The following is a 25,009-nucleotide window of genomic DNA, read 5'->3' as shown; positions in this document are numbered from 1 at the left end:
GTAACTATAACAGAACTTTAAAAGCCCTGAATTTATAAATCAAAAAAAAAAATCATAGAGCCTCTAAAAAGGAAAAAAAGAGACATCAAGTCTTCATGCCAGCAAGCAATGGTGATAGAGTCAAATAGTTGAGTTATTAAGAAGCCATTTGTGTAGTGTGAGTAAATGAACAGGGCAACTGAAAGCAGTATAGGTAAGCTTTCAGTAATTGGGAGCATATCTGGTTTTAAATAATGTAGTAGTAGTAGTAGGCTATTGGGGATAGTCTAAATATATTTGATTTACTGAAGAAATAATCACATTGGCATACTTTAATATTTGCTCTTGTATTCTAATGAGTCAAATGCATTTATAGAAGAAATGTGTATATATATTTACATCTTACTTTCCTACTCTACAGATATAAATTTTAATATTTTTACTAATACCTACTTATATTTTTAAGTTTCCTCTTAATGTTATTTATTTATTTATTTATTTTAAAACAATTTTAAATTATTTTTATTTTGTTTAGATAGAAACAGCCATAAATCAGGATAGAACGAGTTGATAGAGAAGGAGAGAGGCAGAGAGACACCTGCAACACTACTTGACCACTTGCAAAGCTTTCCCCCTGCAGGTGGGGATCAGGGACTTGAACCCAGGTCCTTGCGCACTTCAATGCATGTGTTCAACCAGGTGCGCCACCACCTGGCCAGTTTTATTTATTTTTTTATTTTACTAGGGCACCTCTTAGCTCTGGCCTAGGTGGACCAATATGTACTCTCTCTCCAGTTCAAGTTCATATATTTTAATGTGTGTGAAAGCATCTGAAAGATAAAACATTTCATAAAATGGCAGCTGTTTTTTGTTTGTTTGTTTTGCCTCTAAGGTTATCACTGGGGCTTGGTGCCTACACTACAAATCCACTGCTCTAAGAGGCCATTTTCCCCATTTTGTTGCCCTTGTTGTTGCTATTGTTATTGTTGAATAGGACAGAGAGAAATTGAGAGGGGATGGGAAGGCAGAGAGATGGGACAGAAAGACACTTGCAGACCGGCTTAACAGCTTATGAAGTGACCCCCTTGCAGGTGGGGAGCTGGGGGCTCGAACCAGGAATCTCACGCTGTTCCTTGCACTTTGTATCATGTGCACTTAAATTGCTGTGCTACTCCCCAGCCCCCAAAATAGCACTCTTTATAGTTACAATAAAATGTGTATTGCAGTGGAAAAATTGCAATAAATATTTTTTCTATTTACTGTTATAAATAATTTACATGTATAAACTCAACTCATAGGTGGCCGGGTGGTGGTACACCTAGTTGAGCGCACGTTATAATGCACAAGGACCCAGGTTAGAGCCCCCAGTCCCCACCTGCAAGGGGAAAGCTTCACAAGTGATGAAGCAGTACTTCAGGTGTTTCTCTGACTCTCATTCTCTCTATCCCCCCCCTTTCTTCTCAATTTCTGTCTCTATCCAATAAATAAGATAATTTAAAAAATTAAAAAATACTCTATGCTACACCTGAGGAAGATGAGTCGATATTGGGGCAGCCTGGAATGTTTCTACTCATGACCACAGAATGTGAGCTCAGATCTAGAGGGATGCAGAGGTCACATAGGCTCCTAAGCTGATTATGGGGCCCAGATCAGATCACATCAAGTTGATGAGGTTTACAGTCAACAATATTTATACCCCTTTTCCATATTTGGGAGCTATTCTTTTCCCTGATCCAGCTTTCTGGTCCTTTTTCCAACCATGACATCATCTCCTCAGACAGTAACTTGGATCTAGAAGTACAAAACAAAAGCAAAAGGAAGAACATCCCATGGAGTTCTAAGCTTAATGGTTTGCAAAATATCTTTATGCCTTAGACACAAGCAGTCCCTGATACCACCATATGCTAGAATTTAGCAGTGTTCTGATAAGAAGAAAGAAAAGGAAGAGGAGGAGGTGGAGTGAGAGGTAGAGGCATAAAGGAAAGGGAAAGAAGAGAAGAGGGGGAAGGGAGGAGGAGGAGGAGGAGGAGGAGGAGGAGGAGGAGGAGGAGGAGGAGGAGGTGGAGGTGGTGGAGGAGGAGAATCAAAATCCCTTGGTGGTTCATTTTGACAGTGAGATGGCTCTAGATGTTTGATTGTAGGTGTAAGGGAGTCTTACATGCATAGGGAAATGTAATATTACATGCACTCCCACACCCTGAAATTTTATAGCATTGTAAACCAGCGATAAAGCAATAAAAACAAAAACAAAACAAAAAAAGAGTAATGAATATTCTTTAGTAAGGCTCAGAGGAAGTTAATCCTAATATGCTTTGTCCTTTTCTCCTTGCATTTTTGTCACTTTCGAACAACTTTTCCCTAGAAAAGAAAATGTTGTCTTCATTAGATTCATTTCTACTTAGGGGTTAGATACTGTCTTGCCTTCTGATGGGCCAGAAAGTCAAAACTGAAGCTATCTTTGTCCAGATATTGAAGTGATTTCTGGAAAATTCCTTTAGATTCTAGAGCAGTGTTGTACTTATGATCTTCTACTGATAGATCTGAAAGACTGGCAACTTTTTTTTTCTCTGCCACCTTAAAAATCTGTAAGTAGCCACAGGTACAAGTGGTAAATGAGAGGGTGTGGCCAGGTTTGGTTTACTAGATTGTATTTGGCCAACTGCCTCGTGCCTCTGGAGAGCAGATCACCTAAAGGGAGGGGGCAGATGAGATTTTTTAAAAATTTGCATATGGCATCCCCTAGAACAGGAGCCCCCCCTTTTCTTTCTTTTATGTTAGTGCGAGATTAATGGTTTACAATATAATGATAGATGCATTGGCACACCCAGATCTCAATATTCCTTCATCCTGTCCCTTTTCATACTTGCAAGAATCCTTTGCTTTGATGCCCTACACCACATTCAGTCAAGTCAAAGTTTCACCTTTTGTTCTCCCAGACTGTTCTTTGTGGTTAGCTGCATTTATAGTATAAAATACTTATAAAATGGGTCTTCCTTTATCTGGCTACACTCACTCAGCATGATGCCTCTGAGTTCTTACTACCATATAGCAAAGGTGTTGACCTCATTTTGAATAGCTACATAGTATTCCACTAGGTGTAGATGCCGTGAATGTCTTAGCCAATCATCTGTTGTCGGGCATCTTGGGTTTCTTCCAATCTGGGTTATTACAAATTATTTCTGTGAGCATTGGTGTGCAGAGATCTTTTTGGGTAAGTGTTTATTTTCCCTGAGTAAGTCCCTAGGAGAGAGATTACTGGATGATAAAGTAGGTCCATTTCTAGTGTTCTGGTGAATTTCCAGACTTTCCCATAATATTTAGACCAACTTCTATATCCACCTACAGTATAGGGGTGTACCTTACCCTCACAGCTTCTCCAACAGTTGATATTTCTGCCTTTTCTAAAGCGTGACACAGATGTAATGTGGTAACTCACTGTTGTTTTTATTTGCATTTTCCTATTGATCAGTGACTGAGCATTTTTTTAAATGTCTGTTAAACTTTAGGATCTCTTCTGGTGAGAATATTCTGACTATATATTCCCCTTATTTTATGATGAGGTTGTTTGTTCCTTTTTCTGGGCTAATGTTGAAAAATCCCTTTGTTAGGATTTGCTATATCATACACAACATCACCATATTTAATATCTTTGACATTAATTTTATATAGCTGTGCCACTGGTTGCTTCTGTTCTCCCTGATCTAAGTTTTTTTTAAAATTTATTTATAAAAAGGAAATACTGACAAAACCATAGGATAAAAGGGGTACAACTCCACACAGTTCCCACCACCAGAACTCCATACCCTCCCCCCTCCCCCCAATAGCTTTCCTATTTTTTAACCCTCTGGGAGTATGGACCCAAGGTTGATCCATACTCCCAGCCTGCCTCTCTCTTTCCCTAGTGGGGTGGGGTTCTGGGGAATCGGAGCTACAGGACACATTGGTGGGGTTGTCTGTCCAGGGAAGTCTGGTCAGCATCCTGCTAGCATCTGGAACCTGGTGGCTGAAAATAGAGTTAACATACAAAGCCAAACAAGTTGTTGACTAATCATGAACCTAAAAGTTGTAGTAGTGCAGATGAAGAGTTGGGGGGCCCTCCATTTTGTAGATAGCTAGTAGGCATATTTTAGTTATATTCCAAAGGGCCTGTGGCTATACTAGTTTTTTTTTCCCTGAGCCTGACATCTGATATGCAGGTGGATCCAAATTATTGTCTGGGGAGATGATGTCATGGCTGGAAAAGGAACAGAAAGCTGGATCAGGGAAGAGAGTAAGTAGCTCCCTAATATGGGAAAGCGGTAAAAATATTGTTGACTATAAACCCCATCGATTTGATGTGATTTGGGTTCATATTCAGGTTAGGAGCCTATGTGACCTCTGCATCCCTATAGATCTGAGTTCACATTCTGTGGTCATGAATAGGAACATTCCAAGCTGCCCCCAATATCAACCCATTTTCCTCAGGTATAGCTTAGAGTATGTTGTCCAGCCTCCCTTCAGAGGATGGAACATTCTCTACCATTGTTGATATGCTTTGAGGGCAAGGTACTATGGGGGCCCACAAGGTGTCTTTTTTGTTGTTCCTGATAGAGATGACTGGTAACAATGGAGAGAGATTTATTCGAGGTCTCCATCATGTCTGTTTGGGAATCTCAGGATTCCCCAAATTGGCCCCAGCTGATGGGGTGGCCTTCTAGTGAGTAAAGAGTCATCCTTAAAGTATGCCAGTCTCTTGCCCTTATTCAGCTTTTGCAATCCTTGCTTTGCTAAGGATAGCTTGGGAGTGAGTGAGTGAAGTGTAATAGGAAGTAGGTGAGGAGGGTGTCTAAGTCTAAGTAGACACTATTTCATTATGAACTTCATACTGACTCATTGCAGACTATTGTGTATTTTTGCTTTCAGGTATATATTTACCCTGATTTATTGATACTTGTGAACATATGCCCTATCTCTTGGGACCTGGTCTATGTCTAGGTTTTGGGACTTTGTTAGGAAGTGAACCACCTGGAATGGAATTAGAGAATACTATGAAAGGAAAGGTCTCACCCGAGTATGAGGCTGAAGGGTTGACATTCCATGACTGACATCTCTGGACAAAGTCTGAAGTGAAGCATGTTGAAGTGGTACTCATTGTGTTGATTAGGTTGGGATCATCAGATGCAATATCATTTGGTATGAATTGAGAGAAGCATGCAGGAAAGTGAGCCCCACTCTAGAGGTTCCAGGACTGGAGAAATAGAGGTTGTATAGAGGAAGTGGGAGGTTCCTACTGTCTTAGGGCTTAAAAAAGCACTAGATAGTTAATGCTGTAATCACATTATTTGTCAGTTGGGTTAACCTTGAAAAATCTCTTTGTTAAGATTTGTTGTATCATACACAACATCCCCATAATTTATGTCCTTTGATATTATTTGTATATAGCTATGCCACTGGTTGCTTCTGTTCTCCCTGATTTAAGCTTTTAAGAGAGTCAACATATCAAAGACTCAGCCTATGGTCTGTGCATTAAAAAATTTGAGACATTCAATCAATTTTAACTCTCTCATATTAATTAAATAGTGATTTATATGACTAAAAATTAATAGGAATGTACATAAACACCATTCCCACCACCAAAAGACTGTGTCTTATCCCATCCTTCCCCTTGCCCCATGATGCCGAACATCCACCCTCATCCTCAGCCCAGGGTTTTTACTTTGGTGCCCTACTCCAAATTCAATCAAAACCTGCTTTGAGTTTACCTTTCTGTTCTCTTTCTCAACTTCTGTTTATGAGTGGGATCACCCACCCCATACTTGTCATTATCATTTTGACTTAGCTCACTTAACATAATTCTTTCTAGCTCCATCCAAGATGGGTCAGAGACGGTGGGTTCATCTTTTAAACAGCTGCATAGTATTCCATTGTGTATGTATACCACAGCTTTCACAGTCACTGTTGTTGGACACCTGGTTTGCCTCCAGGTTTTAGCTGTTACAAATTGTGCTGCTGTGAATGTACACATATTTTGTTTGGGTTTGTCCCTTTCTCTAATGTAGAGATGGGTATCCTTGTACCTCAGCTAAAAGGAGTTCTCCTCTCTCTCTCTCTCTCTCTCTTTTTTACCTCCAGGTTATTGCTGGTGCTTGGTGCCTGCAGGATAAATCCACTGCTCCTGGTGGCCATTTTTTCTATTTTGTTGCTGTTTTTATTGTTGTTGCTGTTGGATAGGACAGAGAGAAATGGCGAGAAGAAGGGAAGACAGAGAAGGGGAGAGAAAGATCGACACCTGCAGACCTGCTTCACTGCTTGTGAAGTGACCCCCCTTGCTGGTGGGGAGCCTAGGGCTCCAACCGAGATCCTTATGCCATTCCTTGTGCCTTGCGCCATGTGTACTTAACCCGATGCGCTACTGCTCGGCCTCCAGGATCCCTCTTCTGAGCTCTGTTCTTCTTGGACTCTATTCGTCTTAAGTTCTTTACAAATCCCATGCTCCAACTCCTGCCCTTCTTCTTCAGTTTCTAGTTAGACTTGTACCATGTTTCACACTATGTAGAAGGATTTCGTTTTAGTGTAGTTCATGGGGGAATATCATGTGAGAACATTTACTAACTAATTCTTTTATTATTAACTTTCCTCGATCTTGATTACTGGTTATTGAGTGCATGTGTGTGTGTGTGTGGGGGGGGCACTAGGAACACATATTTCTCAATGAATTGTTTCACTTTCTCATGTGAATTAACTTTCCATTATTTCAATGAAGGTAGGTAGTTGCAAATGTGGAGCTTGAACCAATGGGTAGTTTTTAGTGAATTTAGGTACATAAAGGGATAGTACTAACAAATACAGCTCTGCCACCTGAGTTGAGAGCTTCCTGTATCTTTAAGTGTCCATGTATAGGATGCTTGGCTATGTGTTTGCAATAGTTTGGGCCCTTCTTGCATTAGTCATAAATTAGATAAGAGTGTTGTTAGTTTCTAAACTACAAAGCTGTGCCAGTTTGACTTTGTCAGAATGACTTGGGGAATGAAAATAAAACTCACATGCATACATACATCATAGTCCCAGAGTACAGCAGATTGCCGTAAAATGATTTGTTTGATAAAGCTCCATATCATTGTTAAACATACAGATAACATACCCCACAGAAAACTGAAAATCAAAACCACAATGAGGTACTAATTCATACCCATTAAGATGGCTATAATTAAAGGACTTATAGTAACAGGTATCTGCAGGCATGCAGAAAAATTAGAGTTTTTATATTTTTATTTTTTATTTTTTTTAAAAAGGAGACATTAGCAAAACCAGAGGATAGGAGGGGTACAACTCCACACAATTCCCACCACTAGATCTCTGTATCCCATCCCCTCCCCTGATAGCTTTCCTACTCTTTATTCCTCTGGGAGTATGGACCCAAGGTCATTGTAGGATGCATTGTAGGTGGAAGGTCTGGCTTCTGTAATTGCTTCCCCGCATGGTTATTTACAGGTTGATCCATACTCCCAGCCTGCCTCTCTCTTTGCCTAGTGAGGTGGGGCTCTGGGGAAGCAAAGCTCAAGGACACATTGGTGGGGTCATCTGTCCAGGGAAGTCGGCATCATGCTAGCATCTGGAACCTGGTGGCTGAAAAAAGAGTTAACATACAAAGCCAAACAAATTATTGGCCAATCATGAACCTAAAGGCTAGAATAGTGCAGATAAAGTGTTGGGGGGGGGGGTACTCACTGAAGACTATTGTGTACTTTTGCTTTCAGATATATATTTTGCCCTAGTTTATGGATACGTGTGAACTAAAGAGGAAAATTTTAACAATACTTCCAGCAACTGGAAATTACCGCTAATTGATTAAGTCTTTTCATACTAGATTACAATGTTAATAAATTTTGTCTTAACAATATATTAGGGACATAGTCCCAAGTCAGTACATAGGAACAAATATACTGGCACAGTGTTTTTTTTTAAACTTTTTTTTTGATGGTCACAGTGGACTGGAAGATACTTTTTGGTAAACACAGGACTTGTATGGGAATGTGCCAGTTCTGATCTCTAGCACCACTAGAATACTATGTGGTTCTCTAGTTTAAACAGAACACAACACATCCACAGGACATTATAGGATTATTTTTACTTGTTTTGTTATAAAGAGATGAGAGTAGATGCTGAAAAAAATTCCTATTTTATCCGTATACCCTAAAGATACTGATTTGAAAAATGTAATTAGGTTTTTTTTCCTCAGAATTTTCACAGCAGTATGCAACTCTTACCAACACAGTTAATTTCTGATCATATTCATCAATTGAAAAGGAAATAATTTTAATTTAATTGTCAAATATGTGGGGTATAGCATTGATTTCTTTCATTTAGCATGTATTTTCACATTTAGTCTACATATAACATGAATCTCATTCAGCTTTATTGATCAATTATATTCCATCATATAAATAGATCATATTCTATTCATGTGGTGAGGACCATTGGTTATTTCTACTTTTTCACTATTATGAATAATACCTCTATGAATATTCATGTACACATTTTTCTGTGGACATATTTTCATTTCTTTTGGTTATACAGCTAGCAGTAGAATTACTAGGTCATGTGGAAATCCTATGTTTAACTTTCTGTGAAAATGTCAGACTGTTTTCCAAGAGGTACAGATCATTTTACATTTTATCCTATTGCATATAAAAACTCTAATTTTTCTGCATGCCTGCAGATACCTGTTACTATAAGTCCTTTAATTATAGCCATCTTAATGGGTATGAATTAGTACCTCATTGTGGTTTTGATTTTCAGTTTTCTGTGGGGTATCAATTTTGGGAAGCTTAATGAGAATCAGCATTGTATAATTATTTGCCATTTGTGTATCTTCTTCGGATTAATATCCACTCAGATATTTGCCCACTAAATTGAGGCACCTTGTATTACTGAGTTATAGAAATATTATTTGTACTCTAGATACGAGATCATTATAACATCAAAGATTTTTAAATATTTCCCATTCTATATGCTGTCTTCTCACTTTCCTGATGCTGTGTTTTGAAGTATAAAAGATTTTAACTTTGACAGAGTCTTAAATTAGAGTAATTTTTCTTTTGTCACGATGCCTTTGGTATCATATCCGAAAAGTTTCTTTTCTAACACAAGGTTTTTGTGTTTTCTTCTAAGACTTATGGTTTTAGTTTTTATTTTTAGGTCTGTGATCCATCTTGAATTAATTTAGGTGCGTGATCTGAGATAGGGGCTTAAATGTATTCTTTTGCATGTGGATATTATTAAGTTGTGTTGGCATCAGATGCTGAAAAGAAATGTTTAAAATAACTGGTGTTTTAGTAATAGGTGTTTGATTTTCTACTAACTTGTTTTGGTATTTCTGTAAAAAATTAATTATATAAATATTAGAGTTTATCTCCAGACTCTGCATTCTGTTTGATTGATCTAACTACCCTTTCTTCAGTACCTGAAATGTCTTTATTTTCATAGTCATCATGTTTTGAGCAATGTAATATTGTTCTTTTACAAGACTATTTTGACTATTTGGGAATACTTCAAATTATTTCTGCTAGGATAAAAGTTAAGGTCTTAGGGAGGGGCAGGTGTTGATGCACCTGGTTAAGTGCATATATCACAATGTGCTAAGACCCTGAGTTCAAGCTCCTTGTTTCCCACATGCAGAGAGAAATTTTAACAAGTGGTGAAGTAGAGCTGTAGGTGTCTCTCTGTCTCCTTCTCCCCTCCCATTTTGTCTCTCTGTCTCTTTCTCTTTTTTTTAGTTAGTAAAACTAAATAAATAAATAAATAAAAGTTTTTTAAATTTTTTAATATTTATTTATTTTCCCTTTTGTTGCCCTTGTAGTTTTTTATTGTTGTTGTAGTTATTGTTGTTGTTGGTGTCATTGTTGTTAGCTAGGACAGAGACAAATGGAGAGAGGAGGGGAAGACAGAGCGGGGAGAGAAAGATAGACACCTGCAGACCTGCTTCATCGCCTGTGAAGCGACTCCCATGCAGGTGGAGAGCCTCGGGCTGGAACCAGGATTCTGAACGCAGGCCCTTGCGCTTTGCGCCACGTGCGCTTAACTTGCTGAGCTACCGTCCGACTCCCAAATAAATAGTATTTAAAACTTTAAGGAAGGTCTTGGTAGAATATGCTTTGAATATCTTAAATGAATATGCAGATTTGGCATCTTGAAATTAAGTCTTTCAGTTCATGAATATCTTCTGATTTTAATTTATCTCAACATTGCTCTGTAGTTTTCAATGTATATGTCTTATACTTTAAAAAACTACTACTGAGCATTTAGTTCTTTTGATGTGCTAGATGATACCATTGTTTGGACAGTTTTACTTTCAGTTACTTGTTGATATTTTATAGAAATGCATTTAATCTCTCTGTGTTAATGTTTCCTTCTGTACTTATTAGTTAGTCCTAATTGTTTTAGTGAGCCTATGTAAAAGATATTTATGCAAAAGATCATTTCACATTCAAAGGACATAATTTTACTTCTTTTTTTTTTCCCAATATGGTATCATATATTTATTTTTCTTTCTTTCTTTCCTTTTTTTTTGTCTGCTCTGTCTAGACCCTCCAGTTCAACAATGAATGGCAAAGTGATCCTTGTCTTGTTTTTATATTCAGTCTCTTACCATTAATACTACTACTTATAGGCTTTTCCCATACATGTGTGCTGAACTCCTAGCTATTTAAATGTATTGTGAAATAATGGTGGAATTTTTAACAGCTTTTACTGTTTCTGTTGAGACATGTGAGTTTTGTTTTTTATTTTTTTCGGACAGGATTTATTGCCTTAATAATTTTTTGGATATCAAACTAATCTTGCTTTCCTGGGATAATTACTATTTGATCATGGTGTGTTACCTTTTAAAAATACTATTGCAGAGCTGCCAGAATAGCTCACTTAGTATATCTATTTTGTCAAGTAACGCAAGTTTGAGCCTGTCACCCACCACTGAAGGAAGCTTTGGTGCTATGTCGTCTTTCTTTCTCTCTTCCTCTGTTTCTCTTACTCTCTGAAAAGTTATTATAACAATGAAAGCCCAATGATGACTATGTACAGACACACACACACACACACACACACACACCTTATATTGATATCTGAGTGACAAGCAAAATGAATTAGAAAATATCACTTTTAAAAAATTGTTGAATCAGTATTATTCTTAAAACTTTGATCTGATTAGTCTTAGATCACTTTACATTAGTAATTTATATTATCATTCTTTGAGATTTAGCTGGATTCTAATAGGACTATGCTTAGCTGCTTCCTTTTCAGGGTATCCTGTTATTTATTTGTTGCTCTTAGAGATCTATGTGCCTCCTTTTAACTTCTGACTGCCAACATACACATGGTTTTTTGAGAGTACCTTTAAATTTAAATTGTTCACTATTCTCTTCCAAATAAAGATATCTACTGTGATACACTGAGTTACCTTTGCTTACAGTCTGCCTTTCCAATGGGTAACATTTCTGAGCCACTGCTTTAGAATTTGGCTGGGAGTTTTCCTTGCTCTATAACCCATGGTTTATGGGAGTTCTGCACAGAGGTAATAACTTGTAGTGTTCTTGACTTCCCCATCTTATCATGGAGCCTTTTGCCTTTGAGCAAGCGGAAGCAGACAGTTGATAAACTCAGCTACAACTGGGGTAGAGCCTCAACTGTACAAGTGGGAACTGGATATAGAAAGGTGATGCCTCATCTCATATAACCCATGCCTATAATTAAGTGTCTGAGAGATGGAGCTTCAGTCATAAAGACATGCCCAAAGCCCATTTACCACAGGGGAGATTCTCTATACCATCACCTATGACTTGAAGCTAGTAGAAGAGAATTTTCTAGACACAATATTGGTAGTGGAAATTTTCATTATGTGACTTGCAGGAAAGATGAAAGTGCGTAGCCCAGGTGCCAATGACTCTCAAGTTTCTTACTGAAACTTAGTAGATTTTTTAAAAAATTATTTATTTGCTATTAGATAGAGACAGAAATTGAGAGGGGAGGAGGAAGATAGAGAGAAAGAGAGACAGAGAAACACCACCCAACACTTTCTTCACCACTTGAGAAGCTTTCCCCCTGCAAATGGAGACCAGGGGCTTGAACCTGAGTCCTTGTGCGCTTTAATGTGTGCACTTAACCAGGTATGCCACTATCTGTCCCCACCTCCCCCAGTAAATTTCCTTAAATATGTTTTTCTTTATATGCTTAGTATAATTTCTAAATGTATTGTGTTTTCATCACTGTTGGAGATTTCCTGATGCTTATTACTTGATGTTGGAGACCCCTAAATAATAATGCCTGCTACTTCTTGCCACAAGCTTTTTTCTGCTTGTGTCTTATTTTCTGTGTCAATTATTTCCTCAATTACTGATAGCTATGTGTAGGACATAGCTATATGTAAAAGGAATGGTTGGCTACCTGCAATCAAAAGCAGTTGATCCAAAAGGCCCTCAATACTAAAAGCCCTAAAGAACTGCATCCTATGGAATGCATAGACTATGGAATGCATGACATGGACATAATGTGTACCTACAATACAGCCAGAGGGTACACGCTAATGCCCTGGTGATTTAGCATTAACTGCCATAGTTACTCTACCCTTGCAGAAATACTTTGCGATTGCTCATTCCATGCTCTGATGTAATGCAGATTTTAAAATAAATATCGTGAGAGAAGTCTGTTCAGGGTCACACTAAGTGAACATGCTGGTGTGTCCACTGCAGATCACTCTTACACTTCGCAGTAAATATCAGAGTTGGTCTTTTTCAGTCTTGGGACATGTGGAAACCTAGAATCCCAGCAGCACCCATGTACATGATACTTTATGTCACCATTTATGATTGTTTTCTTGAGGAGTGGATGTGTGGAGCGACTCATCTCACTGTACTGAAAATATTTCACATCCCTGGAAATTCCTGTCAAAACAGTGATTTTCTTTTCTCCTCCTACTCCTCCTTATTCTTTTTCTCCTCCTCCTCCTCCTCCTCCTCCTCCTCCTCCTCCTCCTCCTCCTCCTCCTCCTCCTCCTCCTCCTCCTCCTCCTCCTTCTGCTTACTGTTTTTTTTTGGTGAATCATTTGGTGGATCCATAGACAAAGTAACCTTATAGTTATTTTTAGTATTAAGTTTGCATATTTTATGTATACTCCTTTTCAAGTTATGTGAGTACTTCAGTCTTGGGGAAAACCAAGACATAAACAATAGAAAAAATAAACCCAATTAAATAAATCACTATCCCAAAGGGGGTCGGTCAGTAGCGCAGTTGGTTAAGCACACATGGCACAAAGTATAAGGGCCGGCCCGAGGATCCCGGTTCGAGCCCCTGGCTCTCCACATGCAGGGGGGTTGCTTCACAAGCGGTGAAGCAGGTCTGCAGGTGTCTATCTTTCTCTCCCCCTCTATCTTCTCCTCCTATCTCCATTTCTCTCTGTCCTATCTAACAACAACAACATCAGTAACAACAATAATAACCACAACAACGATAAAACAACAAGGGCAACAAAAGGGGGAAAAAATAGCCTCCAGGAGGAGTGGATTCATGGTGCAGGCACTGAGCCCCAGCAATAACCCTGAGGCAAGAATAAATCAATAAATAAATCATTATCCCTAATATGAATAACTATATACATTTATGTAGGTATTTTAATTATCCTCCTTTGGTCAAATTTTTTTTTAAAAATCATTTTGGAGGGAGGGAGGGAAGGCTATCACTTGTTCATTTCCCTATTCTCCTACCTTATATTTTTATTTTTATTTATAGACTGGAAACACAGACGAGACCATAGGATAAGTGGGGTACAATTCCACACAATTCCCACCACCAAAATTCCATATCCCATCCCCATCCCTGATTGCTTTTATATTCTTAGCCCTCTGGGAGTATGGACCCAGGGTCATTATGGGGTGCAGAAGGTGTAAGGTCTGGCTTCTGTAATTGCTTCCCCGCTGAACATGGGCATTGATAGGTGGATCCATATGCCCAGATTATTTATTTATTTTTTTTAAAGTAGTGCCAACTCAAAATGGAAAAAGAATATTAAGTCTTGTCTTTGGACTGTAAACAAGGATGATGAATTAGACAAAGCCCAAGTTTTTAATGGGCATGGGAGAACTGGGTACTAAGGCAAACTGAAGAAAATTTTTCACTCTATAACGGAAAAGTTCTTCCTTACCAGCAGATGAGTGTTTCTAGGTGGGTGTCAATCTTATCATTCTTCAAGAATAGCCAGAAATCTGGATGTATTTTATATTTGAAAACTCCTACATTTTTCACTGCTTACCGTGAAGAAGAAAACAAAACATAAATAATCATGTAGGTCAGGAAAACATGACTGTCATCTCTATCTGGTAATCAGGTAAAATTAGCATTCACTTTAATAACCTGTCTTCCCAAATGGAGATGAAAATCTCTGAGAGCACAACAGATTACATGACTGCTTTTGTAGGAATCTGCCTTCATGATACCACTTCACTCTTATTGCTAGTATTTTAGATTCAAAACTCTCTGTGTTGGGGAGTTGGGTCAAGTTCCTCTAGGCTTGATGACGATATAGATATGTTAACTGATTTTGACCTAAGAAGCTGTCAAATTAGAGTGTGAAAAAAAGCCTGCAAATCTTAGGACATTAATATTATTATACTACATTTCTTGTACTCTCATTAGTTTACTGGTTTTAAATTATGAATGTAATAATATCTTAATGGAAACATAGAACTCAAACATCCTACTTTGGTCAAAGTTTTATTTTAAAAATAATTTTTGAGGGAGGAAATAATGATTTACACAACAGTTGTTCATACATGAGCACAATTTCTTATCACCCTGGAACTGATGACTGCACAATGTCTTCTACCATCCCCAGTCTCTCTTCTCCATTGTGTTCTGGGTATCTCTGACACCTTCTATCCCCCATGTTCACCTAGTACAAAATCCTTTGCTTCACCCCCACCCACAAGAGTCTTTTAATTTGGTACAATACACCAAACATAGTCCAAGTGGTGCTCTTTGCTTCCCTTTCTGTTCTTTTTTCTCAATTTCGGTCTATGAGTGAGATCATTCCATATTCATCTTTATCTTTCCGACTTATCTCACTTAAAAATATTCCTTCAGAGAATCGACCTTTCTTTCTCTTTAATTGTGGTGCTGGGGATGGAGCCCAGGGCCTCACGCCTTGGAGGCGGTCACTCTGCTGACCTACATCCTGGGCCCCTGGGAGCAACTCTTAACCAGGCTCCAGATCAGAGTAGACTCTTGGCAGGCAGCTGTATTCCAGTCGCGGTATTTGGAGCATTTTTTCATGTCTGTTGGCCTTCTGGATCTCTTTTTTGGTTTATATGCTGTTCATATCCTCTCCCTATTTTTGGAAGGGGTCATTTGCTGTTGTTAAGTTTTGTGAGCTCTTTATATACCTTGGCTATCAGTCTTTTTATCTGCTGTATGACACAAAGATTTTCTCTCTTTCTGTAAGAAATCTTTGTTTGGGTAGTGGTTTCTTCTGCTGTACTGAAGGTTTTTAATTTGGTGTAGTCCATTAGTTTATTTTTGTTTTAGTATTCCTTTCAACTGGATTTGTATCATTGAAGATGGAAAAGAGTGCAACCAATATTTTCCTCTAAGTATTTGAAAGTTCCTGGTCTAACATCCAAGTAGCTGATCCTTTTGGAATTTACTTTTGTATGTTAATTTTGTATCGAATACCTTACTGTATTGCCTGATAATTTCCAGGAACTTCCTGCTGGATTCTTTAGGTTTTTCTATGTATGTTATTATATCATTTGTAAATAGTGATGGTTTGACTTCTCTTCCAAACTGTATCCCTTTAATTCCTTGATCTTGCCTGATTGCTATGGCAAAACCTTCTAACACTATGTTGAATAGTAGTAGTGATAGTGGGCATCCCTGTCTAGTACCTGATCTAAATGGGAATGGTTTCAGTTTCACACCATTGAGTTTGATGTTAACTGTAAGTTTGCTGTACGTGGACTCCACTAGGTTAAGGAATTTTCCATCTATTCTCATTTGTTTTGATCATAAAGAAATGTAGGATTTTGTTAAATAATTTTTCTGCATCTATTGAGATAACTGTGTTTTTTATTGATTCACATGTATTGAACCAGCCTTACATCCTTGGGATAAAACCCACTTGATCATGATATACAATCTTTTTAATATACTACTGTATCCAGCAGGCTAGAATTTTGTTCAGTACCACAACTGTTTACATAACCATCATACTATCTCCCCATCCCTAGTACCACAATTTTTTAACCACTCATGTGTCTGGATATCCAGTTTACTCCCAAGTTTGGACTGTTACTAACTGTGCTGTTGTGGACAGAAATCTACACAGGTTTCTTTTTGGTAAGTTTCTTTTTGAATATTTATGTATTTATTCCCTTTTGTTGCCCTTGTTGTTTTTTATTGTTGTAGTTATTATTTTTGTTGCTATTGATGTTATCGTTGTTGGATAGGACAGAGAGAAATGGAGGAAGAAGGGGAAGACAGAGGGGGAGAGAAAGACATCTGAAGACCTGGTTCACTCCCTGTGAAGCGAGGACTCCCCTGCGGATGGGGAGCCTAGGGCTCAAACCAGGATCCTTACGCTGGTCCCTGCGCTTTGCATCACCTATGCTTAACCCGCTGTGCTACTGCCCAACTCCTGATAAACTTTTTTTTTTCTGTTTGTTTGTTCTTTGTATATATATTTAAAGAAGTAACTGTTAGATCATAGGATAGGTCCATTTCTAGTGTCCTGGGGAACATACAGACAGTTTTCCACAGGAGTTGAACTAGTTTATATATCCATCAACAATGTAGATATATTCACATTTTTCCATGTCCACAACAGCACTTGTTTCTATCATTTTCTAATGCATAATATTTTATAGATGTAAAATGGTATATATCATTCATTGTTGTCTTCATTTACTCTTCTCTAATAATCAGTGACTTTAAGCACTTTTTATTTCTTTTTAAAGCTATATTTATTTATTATTGCATAGAGACAGAGAGAAATTGAGAAGAAAGGGGGAGATAGAGAGGAAAAGAGACAGAGAAACACCTACAGCCCTACTTCACCGCTCATGAAGCTTTCCCCATACAGGTGAAAACCAGGACCACACTATAATATGTACACTTAACCAGGTACGCAACCACCTGGCCCTGGGCATTCTATCTTATGTATATTGGCTATCTGGATCTTTAATTTATTTTTTTTTCTTTGGATTTCAAGTCATTTATTTGGATTCATCAAGCATGAAAACTGTTGAGAGGAAACAAGGCTTTGTGTATGACTCACTCTTTTGTTGTTTATCACTGGGGCTTCACTGCTACAGGCTGACTTTATTTAAAGATTGTATTTATTTATTTTTATTTTTTTATTTATAAAAAGGAATCATTGACAAAACCATAGGATAAGAAGGGTACAACTTTGCACAATTCCTACCACCAGACCTTCATATCCCATGCCCTCCCTTTGATAGCTTTTCTATTCTTTAACCTTCTGGGAGTATGGACCCAAGATCATTGTGGGATGCAGAAGGTTGAAGGTCTGGCTTCTGTAATTGCTTCCCCACTGAACATGGGCATTGACAGGTCGATCCATACTCCCAGCCTGTCTCTCTCTCTTCCCCTAGTGGGGAAGGACTCTGGGGAAGCGGAGCTCCAAGGCACATTGGTGGGGTTGTCTGTCTAGGGAAGTCTGGTCACATCCTGCTAGCATCTGGAACCTGGTGGCTGAAAAAAAGAGTTAACATACAAAACCAAACAAACTGTTGAACAGGATCTTTAATTTATTAAAGCTTCTTCCCATTCTTCTTCTTCTTCTTCTTCTTCTTCTTCTTCTTCTTCTCCTTCTCCTTCTCCTTCTCCTTCTCCTTCTCCTTCTCCTTCTCCTTCTCCTTCTCCTTCTCCTTCTCCTTCTTCTTCTCCTCCTCCTCCTCCTCCTCCTCCTCCTCCTCCTCCTCGTCCTCCTCCTCCTCCTGATTATTATTATTAGTAGTAGTAGTATTAGTAGTATTATTATTTGCCTCCAGGATTCCCATTGTGGCTCGGTGCCTGCACTATGAATCCACTGCTCCTGGAGGCTTTTTTTTTCTTTTGTTGCTCTTGTTGTTTATCAATGTTGTTGTTGTTATTGTTGGTGTTATTGCTGTCATTGTTGTTGGACAGGACAGATTACAATCGAGAGAGGAGAGGAAGACAGGGAAAGAAAAATACCTGCAGTCCTGCTTCACTGCCTGTGAAATGACCCCACCCCCTGCAGGTGGGGAGCCAGGGACTCAAACTGGGGTCCTTGATCCAGTCCTTACATTTGGCTCTGTGTGCGCTTAACCTGCTACACCACTGGCTGGCCCCCTCTTCTTTTCCTTTTTATTTTATTGGGGAAATAAAAAAAGAGATACCTATAGACCTGCTCCACCACTCATGAAGCTTTATTCCTAGAGCTGAGGGTAGGGCTAAAACTCTGGCTCTTGAGAATGTACTCAACCAGATCTGCCTGACCATCTTCAGTAAAAATTCTATTAATGCCCTCTCCACGTCATTTATTTGATTTGATTTGATAGCACAGAGAGAAACTGAAAGGAGTGCAGAGAGACAGAGAGGGAGACTAAAAGAAAGACACCTATAGTACTGCTTCAGCTATAGTGAAGTTTCCCCCAGAAGGTAGTGAGTTGGAGCTGGAGCCATGGTTTTTGGACATAGTAACTTAGCTTGGTGTTCAACTGCCCAGCCCCATCTTCTTTTCATTTTCTTTCTTTCCTCCTCTCCTCTCCTCTCCTCTCCTCTCCTCTCCTCTCCTCTCCTCTCCTCTCCTCTCCTCTCCTCTCCTCTCCTCTCCTCTCCTCTCCTCTCCTCTCCTCTCCTCTCCTCTCCTCTCCTCTCCTCTCCTCTCCTCTCCTCTCCTCTTCTTTCTTTATGAAAAGGACACACTGACAAAAACCATAGGATAAGAAGGGTACAACTACACACAATTCTCATCACCAGAACTCCGTATCCCATCTCCTCCCCGATAGCTTCTCTATTCTTTACCCCTCTAGGAGTATGGACCCAGGGTCTTTATGGGGTTGCAAAAGATGGGCGGTCTGGCTTCTTTAATTGCTTCCCAGCTGAACATGGGCATTGACAGGTCGATCCATACTCCTAACCTGCCTCTCTCTTTCCCTAGTGGGGTGGGAAGCACCATTGTTAAGTGATCTATGGTTGGTTTGTTTTTTGCTGATTTTTCTGAGCTTTGTATATATTTTGTCTATTATTTGTCTGGTATATAGCATGTGAGGATCTCCCATTCTGTTGTGGTGTTGCTGCCTTTGACTGTGAGAAGCTTTTCAGTTTTATGTAGTTCCTTTGGCTTATTTTCATTTAAAGTTTTTTTTTTTTTTTCAAAGCAAACATCATGGAATGTTCTGCCAATATACTCATATGCATTTGTTAGTTTCTGCTATGATGTTCAATTTCAGGTCTTTGATCTCTTTGGCATTGACTTTTATGCATGGTAATACAATGGTAGTCTATTTTCATTCTTCTGCACATTCCAAACAGTCTTTCCAGCACATTTGTTGAAAAGACTTTCCTTTCTCCACTTGGTATTTTGAATCCTCTTGTCCAAAATTTGTAATCTTTGGGTATGGTCAAATTTGTCCTATTCTACAGTTTTACTTTGTTTACTCTGAAGGAATTGGTTAATAGACCTTCTTTTCCATAGTTCTTTTGGAATGTAATATAAGAATTTATTATTATCAGCTAACACAGGAGAAACATATAATTCTGAACTAATGACCTGATATGTAATAGAATAAATAGCTACAATATAAAAACTAGTTCCCAAGGACACAATTATGTTATTACTGGCAAACAGAGAGTTTCTGGTTCATTAAGTTGGAAAGAAAAAAAAGAATAAATGATAAAGGTGAAAATTTAATTTTTTTCACTAGTTCACAAATTTTCCCCTCTGACCAATAAAACCAGGAGGGAGGTTTTTCACATACTCACACACACACACTAAATGAAAATATAAATGATGAAACCTCTCTTAAAGTCAGGGTCATGCATCTGTCCTCAAGTGTTTTATTATGTGAAGTTTGACCTTTATTTAAAGTGCATCTCTGTACAGTCATAATTGATGGTGCTTTGAGTGAGAGTTTATAACAGTATTTTGACTTATTAAAAATATTTTCTTTAAGGTAAAGATGCATCTTTTAAAAAACTTCTGTCCTAGCTTAACCTTTGGAAATATCATGTCAGTCTACTTGCATTTATAAACTTAATTAACATGTTGTGGGCCATTTTTTAGGTCATTAATAAAGATATGAGGTATGACTAGACTTATTTCCAGTCCTGATAATTCACCAAGTTGTTTAACTTAATTAATCATTCATTTTCCTTCTTGTCCTGTTGGTTTTTACTCTGCTTTGATTATTATAATTCAAACACATTAAAATTTAAAACTATTCTATATATAAAGGCATTATCTTAATTATCTCACTGGGGCCATTTTGTGGTATTACTTGAAATAAAGATTTATTTTTTGTTTCCTGCTTATTCAAACATAACACCATCTGCTGGGCTTCATGGGGTTCTTATGAGGTCAGTCCCAGTGATAAGACCTGGCCTCGGTACAAATATTAATGCTTCATTTAATAATATTCCAAGAGAATCATCCTGCATGTTTTCCAGATTCTGGATGCTTGAAAATTGAGTATAACTGACATATTGAAGAATAGAATTATTTCTTTGAACCTTGTTCCTCTCTTTGAAAATAGAACCCTGTTCCATTTAGTACTATCAAGGAAGCATCTGGACAGGGGAAGTGCAATGTGAATTTCCTTCTTAAATCTCACAATCAGTAGACTCTTGGAATCTTACATATCCAAGAATATTAAAACTAAGTTTTAACATTCAATCACCTGTCATCTGCACATATCAACCTTATGCTAATGTCTGGTTGAATAAACACACTTTTGCCTATTTTCAGTTATTTGTAATTTCAGTTTATAACATAGTCAATCTAAACACTTGCATCATTTATAATGGAGGAAAGTGGTATGGTTTCATGAATAGAAGTCTGTATTTGTGGTATAATCCCTACATATGCTATTTTTTTACTGTACTGCTATACGAGACACATTAATTCATCCCTAGTTTTTCCCTATGTGTGAAATGAAAATGACATTAACCATGCCATTATATTAGTATGGGTTATTGTGAGTGTTAAAACTAGTTAATTTGAGTAATACACTTACAAAAGTGTTTAACAGAGTGAGGAGTCTATTAATTAGTATTGTACTTTATAGCATAAACAGTTTCCAAATCAGTCCGAAGTCTACCCTTCTCTGTCACTGGTTTCTAGCTGGATCTCACTTGATAATCCAAATTTTGTCCACATACTGCTAATGGCTGTGAAAAAAGGTATTGTTATTTTATTTTCTTATATAGGACCTTAATAAATTCTGTCCTGTATTTCTGAATGTAAAAGGTACCTAATTTACTGTTAGGTAAATTTTAAACTTCTTTCAGATTTTTAAAAATTAATTAATTAATTTTACCAGAGCACTGGTCAGCTCTGGCTAATGGTGGTGCTTGAGACTGAACCTGGGAGGGAGCTTAGAGCCTCAGGCATGAAATTCTGTTGTGCTACTATCCAATTCTACTTTCAGCTTTTTAATATAACTTAGAAATGTTTATGGGATCATACCAAATTAGGACTCTTCAGAAGTCTATCTTTAACTCATCTTTATATGCTTACAAATTGATTTTACTCCATTTTTACATTTATGCTTTTGAGAATAAGCTGATATCTGAATGACTTGATTTCTTGGCAAACCTTGTTTTGTTTTGTAGAGAGGTTCAGAAATGTGCTTCAGTTCATTGCAATAATGCTAATTAAGATACAGTAATAGGGCACATTATGCATATAGCACACACTATATTTAGTATCTCCACATTAGTCCATATATATACATATATATATATATATGTACTAAAACCATAACTTATATCCAAATAAATCCAACAGAGGCAGTGGCAGATTCAGGATTTGATTCTAACTCGAGCTGGCATGCTAGGTTTAGACCCTCCACAACTCTTCTAGTAGGAGATAATGTGTGCTGCTTGAAACTTGAAGAGTAGGACTCATTCAGCATTTTATATGTTACAGGGACACTTTTTAAGTAGTAGCAACAGTCTCCAATGATTAGGACTCATTATCATATCTACAATGTGACTGCAAAAGATAGAAGTGTGCACAAACAACAAAAAAAATTTAATCAAGAAGCTATCACAGATGACTCAATAAACAATAGCAAATTCGATGATTATGGGAGAAAGAATATTTATGTCCAGAATAACATAAGAAAAATCAGGATGAACTAGGAAGTGTCAAAGTACTGCTTTCTTCAGAATTACCATTTGACTGCTTTAGAGTTTAATTCTATGTAAGGTTAAAGGACTTTAGTGGGAAAAAATTCAGTGGGTGAATTTTAACTTTTCTAGCTCAGAGGCGGTTTTCTCTTCATTGTTGTTGCTTTGTTTTGTTATTTTAATTGCCATGTTTTTCTTCCTCTCAGATCAAATTTCTTTTTTTATCCAGTCATTTGCAAGAAAAAAGATAGTTTGTTAGAAGCAGACCAAAAAAGTCTTACAGTCACTTTAAAGTTTTCATGTTCCTCTCTCCCTTTTTTCCCTTCTCCCTGCCCCAGCAAAACTGACTTCCTCTACTATAAAAGCTTTCTATGATGAATATCTCTGAATAAGGCAGTCCATCATTACTTTTACAAGTTGGTTGACATCGAGCTGGACAGATAGGAAAGGGAAAATGACAAGAGGTTTGGGAAAAGTATGATGAGAAGAACAGCTTCTTATTAATCCTCTTGGAGAAGAACCTCTTAAAAATCTGTTTAAGTGCTTTGCGGTTACAGGAAGAGTTATAAAGTATAAGTAATACCAGGCTTGAGTTTAATGAAAAGAGCTATTATCAGCGTGTTCTCTCTTTTTTAAAGAACTAGAAGCTCTCCTGTTTCTGTTTATGCCATGAGGGCAAATTCAGCCTATGAATGTTAATTCTAGTCACCAGAATACACGGGCCAAACAACAAAGTAGTAAAGCCAATGCTTTTAAAAAATAGAAAATAACAGTAATACTTTAGAGATATTTTTTAAACATATCTGTCTATACATGAGATATGCTAATGTGGTTGAGAGCTCTCTGGTTTCCTGCTGTCCATTTCCTAGAGTAACCTTAGGAACATCAGACAGAATTCTCTAGAATATACTCTTGGAAGTGAACACTTCCAAGTGAGGTAGAATTGGTGAGATAGCTTACCTGTGGGAAGACATGTCAGGTATGTCATCCAGGTTTGAGCCCCAGGTCCCTAAAGTACTGGAAGATGCTTTGATACTATGATTTCTTTCTCTCTGTCTCTGTCTCTCTCTTCCTTTCTGGGAAAAAAAATTAGCCTGCTATAATGAAATCAGAGAGATGACTGATGATGATGTGACTAAAGTGATGTCATAAATCTCTATAATCTTTTAAATATCTAGAGTGCATTTATTACTATTATCATTATTATTATTGATTTAACTATGATTGACAACTCTGTCAGATAATAAGAGACATTTTAAGATAAAATTCTGCTTTCCAGAGAAGGTATAGTTCCCAAGTGGTACGGGATTATCTGAAATTAATGGGTTGGCATCCTGCCTGGTCCTGCTCCATTTTCTTCAGGAGAATTATGAAAGAACCTGATAAATGTTGTCCCCCATGACTTTTAAATGTGATTAAGTCTTTACACTTAGTCTCGGAAAATGACTCTATTTTCAAAGCATTTTGATAGAGACTCTCATTGATGTGTGATAAAATAGAAAGTGGATGCAGTTCAAAGAAAGGGCAGAGTTGGGCAACTCCCATCCATCTACATGACTTGGCAAGTTCTGACAGAGTTACTAATAGCCCTGCCTTAGTCACTCCTCAGACTATAGCATCTGATCTTTATCCCCACTGTGTACATGACAAAGGCAAAAAGCACCAAATTCATAAGTATTTTTTACATCTCTAATACCCTTTTTTTCGTTTTATGTCTGTTTTTCTTTTAGGGAATTCTACTCAAGCATCACGTAGCCTAGGCAATTCTCCTTTTGACTCGCTTAAATTGGATGCTTTTGGATTTTCTTTGAATCCTAGCCAACTGAATTTATTATGAGTTATTTATTTATTTATTTTTGAATACTAAGAGACAAAGTCTTGGATTAATATTCATCATTGCCTATTACTATTACTTTCGCTTCCCTGGGGTGCAGTATTGTAGCTAAGTATGAACATATTGCTTGTTCATGAACTGTTAAAGTAAAAGAAAACTTTTCTTGAGTATAAGGAAAAATAAAGAACACATTAATTGGAACATTTTGCACTAAGCTGTAAATAATTTTCTCTCCTCCCTCAACGTTATGATGCATATGCTGACAAGGAGGATTTTCTTATATATTATCATATATATATGGGGTTGGGTGGTGGTGCTGTGGGTCAAGCGCACATGGCGCGAAGCACAAGGACAGACGTAAGGATCCCTGTTCGAGCCGCCGGCTCCCCACCTGCAGGGGTGTCAATTCTTGGGCAGTGAAGCAGGTCTGCAGCTGTCTTTCTCTCCTCCTCTCTGTCTTCCTCTCCTCTCTCAATTTCTCTCTGTACTATCCAACAACAACGGCAATAACAACAACAATGATAAATAGCAAGGTCAACAAAAGGAAGAAAATAGCCTTCAGGAGCAGTGGATTCATAGTGCAGGCACCAAGTCCCAGCAATAACCCTGAAGGGAAAATAAATAAATAAATGAAAATATATATATATATATATATATATATATATATATCTTAATTTCAATTTTTATTATCTCATTTTGGATCAACAATTAATAGAAGTGATCAAGTTCTGGATATTAAAATTTTGAGAAGCCAGGCATTATTACATCCAGTTTAGTACACATATTACCATGCACAAGGACCTGGGTTCAAGCCCCTAGTCTGCATCTGCAAGGGGAAAA

At 37.7% G+C, this 25,009-nt stretch overlaps 1 protein-coding gene across 1 annotated transcript in view; it reads left to right on the top strand.

The window, feature by feature from the left end:
• Nucleotides 1–24,172, top strand: part of LOC132539347 (thyrotropin-releasing hormone-degrading ectoenzyme-like) — a 271,667-nt gene extending 247,495 nt beyond the window's left edge. The window contains exons 6-7 of the mRNA XM_060193519.1: nt 21,326–21,384; nt 24,066–24,172. Coding sequence (XP_060049502.1) covers nt 21,326–21,384; nt 24,066–24,172 — 166 coding nt within the window. The remainder of the gene's footprint in view (nt 1–21,325; nt 21,385–24,065) is intronic.
• The last annotated feature ends 837 nt before the right edge of the window (nt 24,173–25,009 follow it).

Source organism: Erinaceus europaeus, chromosome 7 (genome assembly GCF_950295315.1).
Source record: "Erinaceus europaeus chromosome 7, mEriEur2.1, whole genome shotgun sequence".
Taxonomy (NCBI): domain Eukaryota; kingdom Metazoa; phylum Chordata; class Mammalia; order Eulipotyphla; family Erinaceidae; genus Erinaceus; species Erinaceus europaeus.
The sequence above is the reverse complement of the archived record's forward strand: the minus strand, read 5'-3'. Positions and strand labels throughout refer to the sequence as shown.